Source organism: Adiantum capillus-veneris, chromosome 1 (genome assembly GCF_014529385.1).
Source record: "Adiantum capillus-veneris isolate H3 chromosome 1, ASM1452938v2, whole genome shotgun sequence".
Taxonomy (NCBI): Eukaryota; Viridiplantae; Streptophyta; class Polypodiopsida; order Polypodiales; family Pteridaceae; genus Adiantum; species Adiantum capillus-veneris.
In genome coordinates this window covers 22727749-22742303 of record NC_140931.1, presented here as the reverse complement: position 1 = coordinate 22742303, position 14555 = coordinate 22727749, and the positions used below count along the sequence as shown (strand labels likewise).

The 14555-nt window shown below is 42.0% G+C and overlaps 1 protein-coding gene across 4 annotated transcripts; it reads right to left on the bottom strand.

Moving 5' to 3' along the window:
* Positions 1-9371: 9371 nt before the first annotated feature.
* LOC147464415 (uncharacterized) lies at positions 9372-13877 on the bottom strand. Of its 4 annotated transcripts, none has more exons than XM_086514768.1 (3): positions 13628-13877; positions 10621-13099; positions 9372-10116 (listed from the first exon to the last, which is right to left on the bottom strand). In XM_086514768.1, exons 2-3 carry the CDS (start codon positions 13030-13032, stop codon positions 9976-9978), a joined length of 2553 nt encoding a protein of 850 aa, XP_086370894.1. In that variant the 5' UTR covers positions 13033-13099; positions 13628-13877; the 3' UTR covers positions 9372-9975. The 4 variants fall into 4 exon arrangements, with proteins under 4 accessions (XP_086370894.1, XP_086370902.1, XP_086370919.1 ...); XM_086514776.1 differs by lacking the exon at positions 13628-13877 and adding an exon at positions 13186-13552; XM_086514793.1 differs by lacking the exon at positions 13628-13877 and adding an exon at positions 13228-13552.
* Between the last annotated feature and the right edge of the window lie 678 nt (positions 13878-14555).

The following is a 14555-nucleotide window of genomic DNA, read 5'->3' as shown; positions in this document are numbered from 1 at the left end:
ACTGAGGAGTTGAACAAATCTGATGGGCAACAAGACTCCAAGGAAGAGGAGAACAAAGAGAAAGAGCAAACGGCAGAAATTGAACCAAAAGATGAGAAGCAAGATCCTGAGGCAAGGAATTATGGAATATTCCTGGATCTGCTAGTAGCTGCTGGATACACCCGAGAGGAGGCAGCTCAGACAACATTTCAATTATCAACACCCAAACTAGAAAATTCCGCATTGAGCCCTCTTTTGGTGGAGCTGAAGGAGAATGCAACAGACACCGTAGATTTGCAACCACAAGAGGAAGACTGGGAAGAAGTTATACAAAGACTGCAAGGATTGAGAGCCAGATCAATGGCCAAAGAAATAGAGTACGAAGAGCTGAGGTTGAGTGAAGAAAATGTGAAAACAGAAGTGGAAACATTCCAAAGGCAAAACCAGGAGTAGCTACATGGCCAAGCACACGTACAAGCTCAATTAGAAGCAACACTACAGAAATGTCAAGAGCTAGAAAATCAAAGTCGGGAAAGCAATCAGAAGTTCCTAAACTCTGAAGAGTAATACCAGAAAGTCAGAAAGGCTCTTTCTGAAGCTGAGAAGGAAAGGAATGAGCTCACCACCCTACAGTTAGCAAAAGAATCGAAGAAAGTAGAGAGCTTGAAAGAAGTTAAGGACAGGGCTGAAATCTCATATGAAGCTAGCCAAGATGAGGTAATTGAGCTCAAGGTTCAAATCAAAGTAAAAGAGCAAACCATTCAGAGGTTGAGAGCATCGCCGGGTAGGGCAAGAGCTGCAGCTTCAACTAGCACGAGCCAAGCAAAAGATGCGTTTGAAGAACAAATGATAGAACTCCAAAAAGAGCTGACGCTTGAGAAGAAGCAGAGAGTGATGATGGCAGAAGGATCAATGGTGATACAAAGCCGATTGGTAGAGGAGAACAATTCATTGAAAGCAAAATTGTTGAAGCTTCAGGAAAGATTAGAAGATAATTCACAAACGCTGCAAACAAAGAATGCTGAGATAAAAAAGAAGTTAGACAAAGCTGATAGGGTCAATGCAGAACTCAATGAACTATTAGTTTCTGTGACAAAACAAGCTGAGATAGCATAAGACAATTTACAGAAGCAGCTGGATGAACTTCAGGGCCAAACAAGTGAAGAACGCCAACAAAGTCAAGGGTCGGCTGCAACGGAAGGAATTGACATAGAGAATGTGTCAGATTTGGTGGACACTATCATACAAGAGGATATTCATGGGGGATCAGTACAAGAACCCCAGGATCTGACACAAGAAGAGGAAGACAATCTACAGAATGCCATAGAAGCAGTTATAAAGGATACCGCAAAAGAAGCAATGCAGTGGGAGCAGAGTATATTAAAGTCGATGACAATTCAAAAATTAGATGCAAATGTCGTTCGACATGAATGGCTACAACCCTCTCTCCCCTATCCTCTTCTCAAATATGAGGCTGCTACAATCAACAAAAGGATCAAAGAGGAGCCCACAGTTCCACTGTACAATCAAGATGTCACCAGACCAGAAGGGGTTAAACTCGTTGTAGACTCCCAACCAAGATGCAGGAAGGCATGGCTCACTAAATACCCTCAGTATTTAGTACATCTGGTAGAGGCGCCTAAAATAATCAGAGACAACCTCAGCGGACATGGAAGGAGCATGAATTGCTAAAGAGAAGCCACCCCACGTGGCTCAACTACGCAAAGCTTCCAGGCTTTAAGGCAGGCGAGAGAATGAGTGAGCAATACATGGTGAAAACCCTAACGAGCGCCATTAAATTGTTCACTGGCTCGCCTGACCTCTCTTGCATTATGCTCAGAAAGATATGTAAAACCCTTCTAGCAGTTTTTGAGGTCTTTAAACCTGGGCAGGCAATAGACAACATATTTTTATTCCAAGATACAATTAGATGTGCTTATGAACTGTCTGCTCAACGATCCCATGAGGTGATACATGCCCTCTACCAACAAATAATGTTCTTGCCCTCATACCACATCCAGGTTTTTGAAGAAGCCGTCTACACCGGCTTCTTCACCATCAATACAGATATATTCGGCCCTACATTACTGGCCCAGCATGCACGGTATGAGTCTGTTCTGAAGATGCGCGAAAGCCTCCACTGAAGCAGAAGCTCTACTGTCATGTCGGGGACGACATGAACTAGGAGGGGGGGAATGTTAGCAGAAGACTGGCAGCTACACTCAACTAAAGACTGGCGGACTACGAAAAGAAAGAAATCCTATGTAGTCATTCCCTGATTAAGAAAAAAACCTGTAATTTCATTTGTAAACACTTGGGGCTTGCAGAAGTTTCCAATTTTGTATATTATTTTTTCCATTTGACTAAGTAAGATTTTACTTTGGAACTTGAGATATTGTAATTGGAAGGTATTATACCAAATTTTGACCTTAATGAAAGAACCCTTTTGTTGATTTTTATCAAGTGTCTATGAGAAGCGTATTCTGTGTACGAGAGAAAGTGAGAGTTTATCTTGACACTACGCGCACACTGGTGGTCGGAATCAAGTGCAGTGTGTTGCCCCCGGAGAGAGCTACACGCCAACACCTATATTGCGAGTGTACAGCCCGGCTTCGCAAGATTGACCCGCGAGCTATTTCTGGTAATTCGGTGAGCATATGGTGTCTGTTTTTGCATTTCAGCATATCCACGCGTTTGCAATGAGTAGAGCTACACATTAGGCACTTTAGTTTTCAGAAACGACGACCTGCAAAAACCTGTCAGACATCCTATGTGATTTTGCACCGGGTGTTTTGGGTAGGGTTTTGGGTCACGGACCTTAGGGAGAGCGGCCTATTGGTGTTAATAGGATTTCCATCAAGTTTCGTAGTGTTTCAAGAACATCTGATGGGTATTTGGCTCTTGGAAGCATTGTAGGAAATCTCCTCCTGTGTACTTTTGAAGGCTGTAACTTAGACATTGGGTAGAGACATCAGTAGGAAGTAGTCAATAGTTGGTCGAGTGTAGGTTGACACCCTATGCTTGCTTCCACCCGCCTGCGGGTCGTGCTTCGTCCTTAGCTGACAAATTTTGTTAGGTGAGTTCTCATTGTGCTGACATCCGTCGTGACGTATCCGCCAACAGAAACCAACTGCTTAGCGATGGTGGGTGATGACTAAGATACCAAAGCTTGAATCTTGCTAGGGTCAGCTTCAATCCCTTTTGCTGAAATTACATGGCCAAGGAGAGTGACTTTGTTTTCACCAATGTGACACTTATCCACGTTGAGCTGGCCACCCAAGGTTTGCAGCCTGGTTAAGCCATCATAGACTTTGCTTGAATGGAGGGCTCGTGAACTATAGATGCAAAAATCATCTATGGAAACCCGTATTGACGTTCCAAAGTAGGGTTGGAAAACAAAGGTCACATAGCGTTGAAATGTGGTCGGAGCGTTAGTGAGGCCAAAAGGTATCACTCTGTAAGCAAAGCATCCCCAAGGTGTGATGAAGGTTGCCTTCTTCTGGTCTTCTTCCACAATGCTAATCTGGATGTATCCTGAGTAGCCATTGCACACTGTGTATCGCTCGTGACCCGTCACTTCATTGATAATTTCATCCTGGAATGGGAGGGGAAAGTGATCCCTCTTCGTAGCTGCATTGAGAGGTTTATAGTCCACACAGACTCTCCACTTGCCATTCTTCTTTGGTGTGACTACTACTGGGGAGACCCATTCTAAGTCTTTGATAGGGTAGATGAAACGTGCCTGTCTCAAACTTCTCACTTCTTTAAGTAGTGCCTCTTGTTGGATTACTCCAAGTCTTCTGAACCTTTGCACCACGGGCTTACTGCCTTCCTTGAGTTTTATGTGGTGTTGTACTACTGTGATTCCTGTGATCTTATCATAGCCATCAATGAACAGTGTAGTGAAATTACCCAGCATGGAGACATTCCTTTCTTCATCGGTTAACTCATTTGAGAGCATCTTTTGTAATTTACCTGCATCCTCTAAGGATTGCATACCTGATGGTTCCTCTTGGTTTGTCAGGGGTGTTTCAGATTGTGTTAATCTTTTTGGGTCTTTAAAGAATGACCCCCATCACTTCAATGCTACTGTCACTCCCGTCAGTGGTGGTTGTCTCTTCTCCTAAGGTAGACGAATAGTCGCTGGTGGACTCATCTTCTGAAGCCTCTAAGATCATGTTGCGTTGCTTCCCAGTCCTCATATCGTAGAATATGGACTTCCCTTTAGCGTGAATCATTCCGGTGCTCTAGTCTTGCTTAGCTTCCATAGCCATGAACCAGGGTCTCCCAAGAATGATAGGGTAGCCCTCCCCTTTGTGTGGCATGACAAAGATGTCTACCTCCACTTCTGTATTGAATCCTTTAACTTTGACCGCATTCACAATGCCCACGCATTTCACTTTTATATTGTTTTCCATTTTGGCTCGGCAGGGTGCCGGCCTACTCACCTCTAGACCTAGATGGTGCATCATTTTTTCACTCATGACGTATATTTGCGCGCCACCATCTATGTAGATGTTTGAGATTCATTGCCCCTTGATGTGGGCATCCATAGTTGGTAGGATGTCATCAAGATCCCTTTCAGAGATAGCCCCAGCTATCCTTGGTCTTAATTTTCTGGTACTCACCATTTTTGTCCATTGCCTCCTCATTCTAGGTGCAAGGTGGAGTAATTGGAGCCAAGTTATCTTCGGGCCCTGCATAAACACATCCTAAACCAATTCATAAGGTTTAGCATACTCACCTAGTGAGAAATCCACAGTGTCTATCTTCTGTCGCGGTTTAGCTGCTTGCTTGCTAGACTCGGCTTTCCCTTTCATTTTCTCTTCTCTTTGAGAGGCTTCCTCGTGCCTGGCACGCTTCACTCACATAGCATCCACTTCTTCTACTTTTGCTTTCCCTTTGTGTTTCTCTCGAACTGACTCTTCTACCCTTGCCTTCCCTTTAGCCTCCGAGCTAATAACACTCACCACTTGGTTTAGAGCAGGTGGTGGGGGTAGTGGTGAAATAAGAGGTTGTGGTGGTGGTTGTTGTTGTATAGGTGGTCAAAGGATCTGGACCGGTGGGATCCGGCCCTGGTTGCCTGGGTGGTGGTGGTCTTGCCCTTGGCGGAGAGGTATGATTCTGTCTCCCCCTTCTATTGAAATTCTGTCTTTTTGGATGTGGGCAGTAAGTAGTACATACCATGGCCGTCTTTCCCGCAATTGTAGCAGTGGTACTCTTGGTTTTGCCTTCGTTGTCTCCTTCCCTGTTCTGGATTTCTGACAGGTGACAAGAGAATTGTTCTTTCGAGGGAAGAAGGCTTGCTAATTTTTTGTGGACCCAAAAAAGTAAAATTTTCTATTGTGCCAATGGATAACCTCCATGGTGAAGGCCCGTTCTTTTTTTAATGCTTTTCATTGGCTCTCGTGAACCCAACCGTAATCTCGAATGGTTTATATATCTAAAAAAGCTCCACTTAATTAATAAGGTGAAAGATACACATTACATATTATTATTTGAAAACAAAATTAAATAAAAATAAATAAAATAAAAAAACATATTAAAAACTAAAACAAAAAGAATATAATGTTTTCATTAAAAAAGATAGATTTAATAAGCATAGAGAATATTAAATCAATTTAATAATTTAATAAAATGAATCTTGGTGAAATCTTTAAATAAAAAGTCTCTTTACAAGTGAGAGTATAAACAAAGAGAAAGTTCACTATGGCCTACATAAGGCTATTGAGAGGGCTTTAATAATTATAAGAGAGTTCTTTGTGAGAAAGAAAACAAAAAGTCACACTAGCATTTTAAAACATTTGTTGTCACAATAAAGTCTTGATTATTGAAAAGAAATGTAACAATGAACTATTCATCTTACAATATACTCCAAAAGATTAAAAAATGATGGATGGAAAAACACTTGGAGCATTCTAGAAAACTGAGGAAAAACAAAAGTAAAATTGGATGGGAAAGATTATGTTTAACCCAATATCCAATGTCCTTTTTTAAGAAGGGAGGTAAACAAATGTCACCACCCTCTCACAAGGACCTACAAGAAATAGTTAAAAACAAGTGAAAGGATCCCGGTGGCTTTCTAAAACAAAAAGAAAGTGTCAAAATCATTAGATTGAGTTTAATTGGAATTAGTTTTCGGGAAAGGATTGCGTTAGCTTCGTCTTAAGTTGGTTGAAATTTGAGACTAGCTTGTTGCAAACCATGGTAAAGGGAAGGAAAATAAGTGAAATATGTGAGAAAAGAGTTCAAAAATCATGCAAGTTTTAAAGAATTGATAGTATTTCCGGTTTGCTTCTTTGCGAGGAGGAAACTCAGCCGCCGACGGCCGTTTAATAAAAGAAACTTTCTCGAACACTTACTAGAATTAAGCTAGAATGCAAGAAACGTCAAGCCATGTGAGACTGTGAAATAAAAAGAATTCATTAATGTATATATATGTGTGTATATATATATATATATATATATTAATACAACCGATCGCCTTCGACAGTCTCTCTCTCTCTCCCCCTCTCTCCCTCTTTTGTGTGCAAAGAAGCTTTTTTTAGTTTTGGACTTTAGCCTTCAGGTCGCAAATTGTAACACGTGTAAAGGGCTCCCCCTTCCGCCATATTATGTTAGTAAATATATATATATATATATATATATATATATATATATATATATATATATATATATATATATATATATATATATATTTATAGAATTTACTAGAATTATACAAGGTGAAGTTTCACTTTAGCATTCTTAAAAAATAAAATGCGAAAAAATTTGAGACATGTCAGAATGTGAAATAAAAAGATCCATTTGATATTTTAAAACAAAATATCATTTAAAATAAATCTCAATTATCACTAAAAAAATTTGCCTAACTCAACTCTCCTCGAAGGCAACTTTTAGAAAGCCAAAAAACGTTTGTCATCATTAGCTTGTCCATGTGACACTAATCTGTAAGCTTTATCCAATGGTTCAAAGATGCACCCAAAATCCAACCCTTCACTAAGGACTACTTATATATAGTCCAAAAGAAGCTGGAAGAGGAAGAAAAAGATTGTGTGTGACCCAATATTTACTGACGCTCTTTAAAAAGAGATACACAAATGTCGACCTCTTACAATTGCACCAAAAATCCAACACTTTACTAAAAGACTCTTTATGTAGTCCGAAAAGAAATATATTGAATCAATACTTCACATATGGATCAAACTCCTATGCATACTCTTTAATCCTTACTTCTTTAAAGTCTTTTCACCATGCCAAAAAAAAATGAAAGGAGCCTTGCTATTTGAAAGTAAATGCTTTCTTTTTCTTCAATTTTCAAAGGGACACATGTCAAGCAAACAAGGATCAAACTCCTATGCATACTTTTTAATCCTTAGCTCTTCAAAGTCTTTTTACCATGCCAAAAAGAAATGAAAGCATCCTTGCTAAAAGCAAATGCTTTCTTTTTCTTTAATTTTTAAAGGAACACGTGTCAAGCAAACAAATTTGAATTATCTTCACGTATATGATACTAAGGTCTTTAGCAAGCCAAAAACATATTGAGACCCAAAACAAGGTAAAGTTTTAATGGTGGCCTCAACAAGGCAATAGTTTTAGTTGTAATAAATTGTGTGTGTGTGTGTGAAAGAGAGAGAGAGAGAGAGAGAGAGAGAGAGAGAGAGAAATCATTTTCAAGAACATACAAAATTTCCTTTGGTGTAGATTTCAAGAGAATATTTTACAAATTAATCGATAGTTTTTACAATTTTACTCTATTTCTATAAATTTTCAAAAGTGCATTTTCTCCTTCTCCCCCTCCCTTCAAGTGGCCAATTTGGATTTTCTTTCAATTGGCTCAAGGATGCTAAGACACACTTTTTTCGAACACGTGTGTATGAGAGAGAGAGAGAGAGAGTGTTGGAAAAAAACCGAGGTCCAACGTATTTTAACCGACTAAAATTATACAATCCCGATTGGATTTTGAGCTTGCCTTTAAGAAAATCGAGAAATTTACAAAAGTTTGTGTTATTACTGGCAAAAGCTTCAAATTTTGACCTAAAAATCGAAAGAATTTTAAGCTTGCCCTTATTTGCATTGGTTAGGGAGAATGAGAATCTATTTATCAAGTCGTGGAGAACAGTGTTCGGGAAAAATCATTTTCACAAACGTACAAAAATCCCTCCAAGACAAATCTGAACCAAAAATTTTACAATACTAGCCAATATTTTTGCAAAATTACACTATTTTCCATGTATTTTAAACGGAATTTTCTCCTTCTTACCCTCCCCTCAACCTGCTACTTTGATTTTGCAACCGGCTCAAGACTAAGCTGAGGCACACTTTTCCCAAACACTGGTGGAGAGAGGGAGAGGGAGAGGGAGAGGATCTTCTATATACATTTTTAATGCTTCACATCAACACCAATATAGAGACACCTTTTGAAACAGTTGAATAAAGAAAAAATCATATTGTATTTAATAAGATGGTGATAGAAAGACTAACATTTAATGTGAAACTTTTGATGGTGATTGATTTGCACATTTCCTCCACCGCTCCTCTATGGCCTTCTTAGGGCAAAAAACAAAATATTCATTATTTAGAGGATTTCTACATATTTGTACAAGCTCTCCCTGTAGTAGACAATGACTTTGAAAGTATACTAAATTGTGTAAAGTTGTATGCTCAATGCACAACTTTCATGTATGTTTTAAAATAAGACTAGTTTATATATAGAAATATATAACTATGCATTCTGTTCATCTTGCACACTGGACACCTGAAAGGACCTCTCCATTTCCTTCTACATACACACACAACACGACCTCCCTTGAAGCTCTTATGGCCAAATTTCCCCAATATTGGTCAAACCCACTTGGGACAATATGTTAAAAGATGGCGACCTTGGATCTCAAATAGAATCTTCTATCTAATAGGTGCATATGCTCAATGTATCCACCCCTTCTTGTCTGAGTAATGTTGCTGAGAACCCTTGTACCCATCCAGAGCCTTATTCAAGGCACAAGATTTCCATGCGTTCTTCATCAACCCTAATGACTACCTCCATGTGCATCTTGGAAGAATGTGGCATTATGCAAGACCTTGAGATGGGCAACAAATAGACATTAAATTGTCGTTGTACGATTTATATAACTTCTCTTGTCATGCTGTCACCGCCGAGCATGCCAAAAAACCAGGCTCGAGTATAGTTTTAACTCGCTAATGCTGGCAAAATCCCAACTAAAGTTGGAACTTGCCTTGAAAAATTCTACTTCTTGTAGTGTGGAAACCTGCACATTGGAAAGAGTTTTAAATGTGCCGTTGTGTATCTCACTCGACGGAGCCTGGAGGTATGGAAGGACATGGAAAGAGTACTTCGCAACGCTGCGCAACTGAAGACATTACAAGTAATGCAAAAATTGGACGTGCAAAGCTCGCTTAAAAGGGCCGAGTCTACAAGGGACCATAGAAAGCAATCCACAACAGTGATGTACATGATCTTGGGTGCTTGAGAGCCCATCAAAAAAGATGCAGTCCGTGTTATTCATTTAGCCATACGCATATCAAACCTCCCCCCCCCCCCAAATGTCATCAGACGAGATGGAGTTTCAGTATGGGATTGAACCGTCCTTCTGGCTCAACCAGGGGATAAAGAGACCTCATTTTGGGGTTCAATGTACAAATTACCCTGTATCAGGACCATATTATTTGGCTATGCAGAGCTTGTGCTTCATTGATAACAGCTAGTAGGGAACTGAGTATCAGGAGCTCTCACCAATGGGTAACATCTGGCACTTCGGAAGAAAACGTCGAGTTCGAGCTTGTGATGTGCTAATGTGGCAATACAGCAGCAAGGCACAAAAAATGGGCCGCCAAAGCTTTCATCGGTGAAAGTGGACTATCTGTTGATATACACATTTAAATAACAGAAATACAACACTTGTATACCTGATGACATTGGGCTTAAGAGGTGAAACCCATCATGCCTGATGGCTTGTGATTCTACACGAGGGCCCATTACTTTTCGATCATCTGCTGATGGAACAATGCCACAGCTATTGCGAACGCCTGTAAGGGAGACACCCGCGCTTGAAAGCTCAATGAGAAGAGCCCCGCTTCTACCATCTCCAGCACTAGAACCTTTTTGCACATGTATCCCTGCCCACAATCCTTGAATACTTCAGGGTTCTTTGCTCAAACACAACCTTGGAATATGCAATGCAATCAATTAAAACAGAGTAATCCAAAAAATACTGGCACTCTCCATAAGCATTTTTACATGAATCTCCAGCTAGGGACTTCTGCTACATGCAGTATTCTCTGGTGGTAAGGGACACCATGTCTACAACAGAACCCTGGTAAAGGTAAAGGGCCACCAAAGGCAATCATCGGTACAACTAATGTCTTGGCAAATTTTTCAGCAGAGTGGTTTCCACGACACTTTGGCAATTTACAATTACTTACATCAACTACTGATATGCTGTATGAGACGCTCATTACACAGCTTCAAAACACTCTCACTGACATTCCTGATCAATCTCTAGTCCAAAACTACCAAATTCATTAAAACTCCTTAAACCACCCTGCTGCAAATGAAATATCAGCGTCTATCATGCCTATTGGTGCCCACACCTCATTCAAAAGTAAATTGAACCATCTTACCTGTGTGAAAAGCTTGAAAGGACTTCCAGGAGAGAGCCAGTTTAAGCGATCATTTCTTGTGAGTGCTATGTTTGAAGTTCTCCTACTCAAACTGATGGTCTCTGCTTTGTAAACAGACATGCCACATCCCATGTCCCAACCACCACATTCACAATCCCCTCCAGACATCCATCGTTCTAGTAACGGAGTTGGCCCATAGAGCGCGCACACACCACTCGTATTGTCTTCATCAATATCAGGCAAACCATGATCTCCAGCCGGTAATATCACTGTCACATCTACCTTCAATCTGTTCTTCCTGGTGTTCATCTTCGATGGAAGTTTTTGAGCACAATCAGGGCAAGGATTACCGGGGTTCTTATCCTTCTCATTGTTAGGCTTGACCTGTGCATTTCGATATGTGGCTAAATCCCCTGTGGAGCAATCAGGTGGTCCCTGTCTTCCTAAAGCTCTACAAAGAGCCATTTCTTCTACATTTTTGGGGTTACTAAATGACTTGTCCATCAGGCTCAAACCCCAACCACTCTGCGTGCCCTTTTCTAGAAAATTAATGCCCCAACCAGCAGCATCCTTCTGAGCGACATGACTCTCTTTTTTCTTCTTAATCTTTTTCTCCTTCACAGAAGTGCTGATGACAATGGCAGCAAGCTCAGCCTGTTGAGAATGAATGGGATTCAGCCTGGCTTTAACAAACTCTTGGATTTCTGACTCCTCTTTCCCAGTCTCTGGTGAATTACTTCTTTTTTTACTTCCCTTGGTATGCCAGGCTGTCCTCCCATCCGGATGGGTACAGCAATGTTTGGTCCCCTCTTTGATTAGCCCTGCTTGAGAACTCGATGCATTCTCAAACACCGGTGTCAAAGGCTGCCCTCGCATCTTGCTCTTAGTTCCTGCTCTTTGGCTCTCGCCCCGGTGTTCTCCCCCACCGTCATACAGCACAAAGCGAGCCCCCTTGGTGCGTCCATCCTGACTGCTCTTTGCTTTCAGATGGCCAAGACCAGAAACTCTCATGCTTGCTACAAGGTCTGAAGCCAGATTCTCCTTTTTCTGCCAACTTTTCCATGCTCCTTTGGCTTTCCCATTGTCCTTTTTGGAATGGAACGAATAAGTCCATTCACAGTTCTCTTTGTTGGATTTTCTTTCTTGTCTTGAAGCTCTTGCAAAAAGCACCTCATCAGAATCATCAAGAAAGAAACTGTAACACGGCGAACTACCTTGTTCTGCAGATCTGAGGTAGCCATGCATGGTAGAAGATGCAAATCGTTCTTTGACAGCAGCCGAGTAGCTTGCTTTTTTATGTGAAAAAGGCTCCCTAGCGTCACCCGACTGTAGAAAATTTGGGACCACCGTGTTGGGAGGAGTGGGAAGCGAGCCTTTGTGTGTACTTTGCAGATGTCTCGCTACAATTTCAGCCATTACTGAGACACCCTCACCTTGTGCAACATGACCCTTATGGCACTCCTTAAGACAGCCGGTATTTGGCTGCTGATGAGGTCCAGCATAAGATGATTTGTCTTCCGCATTACTAGCAGTGTCCTTAAAAGAATTGGCATAAGACACACCATTGCACATCTCAGTAATATTATGATTCTGTTTACTGCCCATGTCATTTCCAGACAGGTCAGCTGTCGAAGGTATCTGCGGTTGAACTGGCTTTACAAGTCCAACATCAGCTTGTACAGGATGCTTACGAGACAAGCTCGTTAAAACAGGCCATTGGTGCTCCCCACACCATCTATCACCCCCCAAATCATCATCTTTGGTATATAAGTTGCTTCCCTGAAGATCCTGGGAGGACAAACTTGCCAAAGATCGCGCTGAATTGCTGGTATCACTTACCCAACCACCATCTAGGTGCTCTGTAACTACACCTTTATGGAAGTCATCTGTGTCACATCTAAGTTCTGGAGGCCTTGACTCATCAATATTGCCAAGACAAGCACTCTGCACCAGTCTGCATGGCTTGTCATTGTCATGCAAAGAATACCCAGCTTGCTTGTCATCCTTGCTAATTGACAATTCGCTGTAAAAACTGTCTCTGCACTCCCATTCCAGATTGTTTTTTCCTGAGTTGAACAAAGAGAACCCTGAGAATCGACTGGACAGCAGTTCTGGGGAACGAAGCACATGCTTGGCTGCATTGTAGCTATTTTCACTCCAAGAGAAAAGAGACGAATCCTTGGTAGAGAGGGATGAGGATGAATCACTTGCTAGCGGGGAGTCACAGCTTTTTATGCTGGAATTGGCCCAATCTTTCAATAGAGAAGGCCATTGGCCTTCCCAAAGCTTCTCAGTACCGACATCAAGCCCTCCTCCTTCACTCTGTGGTTCTTGCAGTCTGCTACAACGAAGGAACAACTTAGGCAAAGACTCGGAGTCTGCTAAATTTTCAGAGCCAGAGCCACATTCCATAGCTTCTAAGAGAAGCAGCTCGTAATACTAATGGATGTGGCGTGTTCGTTGCGAACTACACAAGAACCTGCATGCACCAAATTGCATGCTATTAATGGAGCAAGTGACAGGAATCATCAAGAGAAACTTAATATCGACAGTGCTAGAACTAACAATGTGGGGATTAGACAAGTTAAACCCGAATCAACAGTTTACTTAAGGAAAATGTCCACTCTTAAGCTAGATTCTTTGGCACGAGCTTTCTTCCATAAGTTGGAAGCATGGCGCAAAGAGCGATAACATGAGATAAAAATGTAATGATGAAAAAGTATCGTTAATCGGTGCCCATTCCTTGGCAGGAGGAAACGTACATCTCCCGTGTAGGCTCTGACGTGTGTGTGTGTGTGTGTGTTCATGCACGCGAGCCCGCTAACAGCAGCAGGCTCTAGAGGAACATTCCTGAGCTGGAGGGAGGAGTAATGGTAAAGACTTCGACAAATGCCCTCATACACAGTAAACTTTAACTTTTGGAAAAGCATTGCTTGTGGGTGGGAGAAGGGGAAAGCACAGACTCCACAGAGAGAGAGAGAGAGAGAGAGAGAGAGAGAGAGAATACCTCTCAGGGTACGTGAGGTCGACGCGCGCAGCTGGACGGCCTGGAAGAGGATGGTGATATTGCAGGGTCTGCTTGGTTGCCTTTTGAACATGCGATGGTGATGGCGAGCTTGCCTTTTGATGCAAGCCGCCTTTTTCAAGCGAGACAATTTGGTGAGGTGGGGGAGTGAAGGAATGAATGTTGCTGTAGGCTTAACAGCAGAAGATGATAGATGAGTATTTCGAGGGCCAACTTGCCAAGGCAAGTAGACTTGGGCCTAGACGAGAGCCCACAATTCCAATTTCAACTGTTTGCCTCTAATTTTGTGAGATGAGGAAGAGCATTGAATTGAATGATGAATTAATGGAAGCAGCAGCAGCAGGGAGGAGGGAATTGGAATCTGCTGCAGCCTGCCGTAATCCATTTCTTCATGATTCCACCCGTAAATGCGACGCAGATTGCAATGCTATTCACTCTCTCTCTCTCTCTCTCTCTCTCTCTCTCTCTCTCCCCCCCAACACACACACACACACTGCAGTACTGCAATGCACCTTACATTGCACACACAGTCTCTCTCTCCCCCGCTCTCTTCTAGCCGTGCCTCTCCTGCGGGCCGCTCTCCCTCTCTCGTCACGCTGTCGCGCACACACAAACAATCAGTCGCGAGAGGCGCAGTCAACAGGAAAGCCGGGAACGCAGGAAGACAACGACAGATGGAGAGTTGTGATGGTGAGCGCTTTGCGATTCACCATTATGTGTTTTAGATATGCAGGATAGTCGCGGACCGTATGTAGAGAGAGAACGAGAGAGTGGGGAAGAGAGAGAGAGAGAGACGATCTACTGTCCTCCCTAGGAAGGGCAGCTGCGAGCTGAGAGATGAAAGTTGAGTGTAGGTGTGGCAGTAGGCTATCTAGCACTAGCAGTAAGCCTATATGCGCTGCAGGTATTA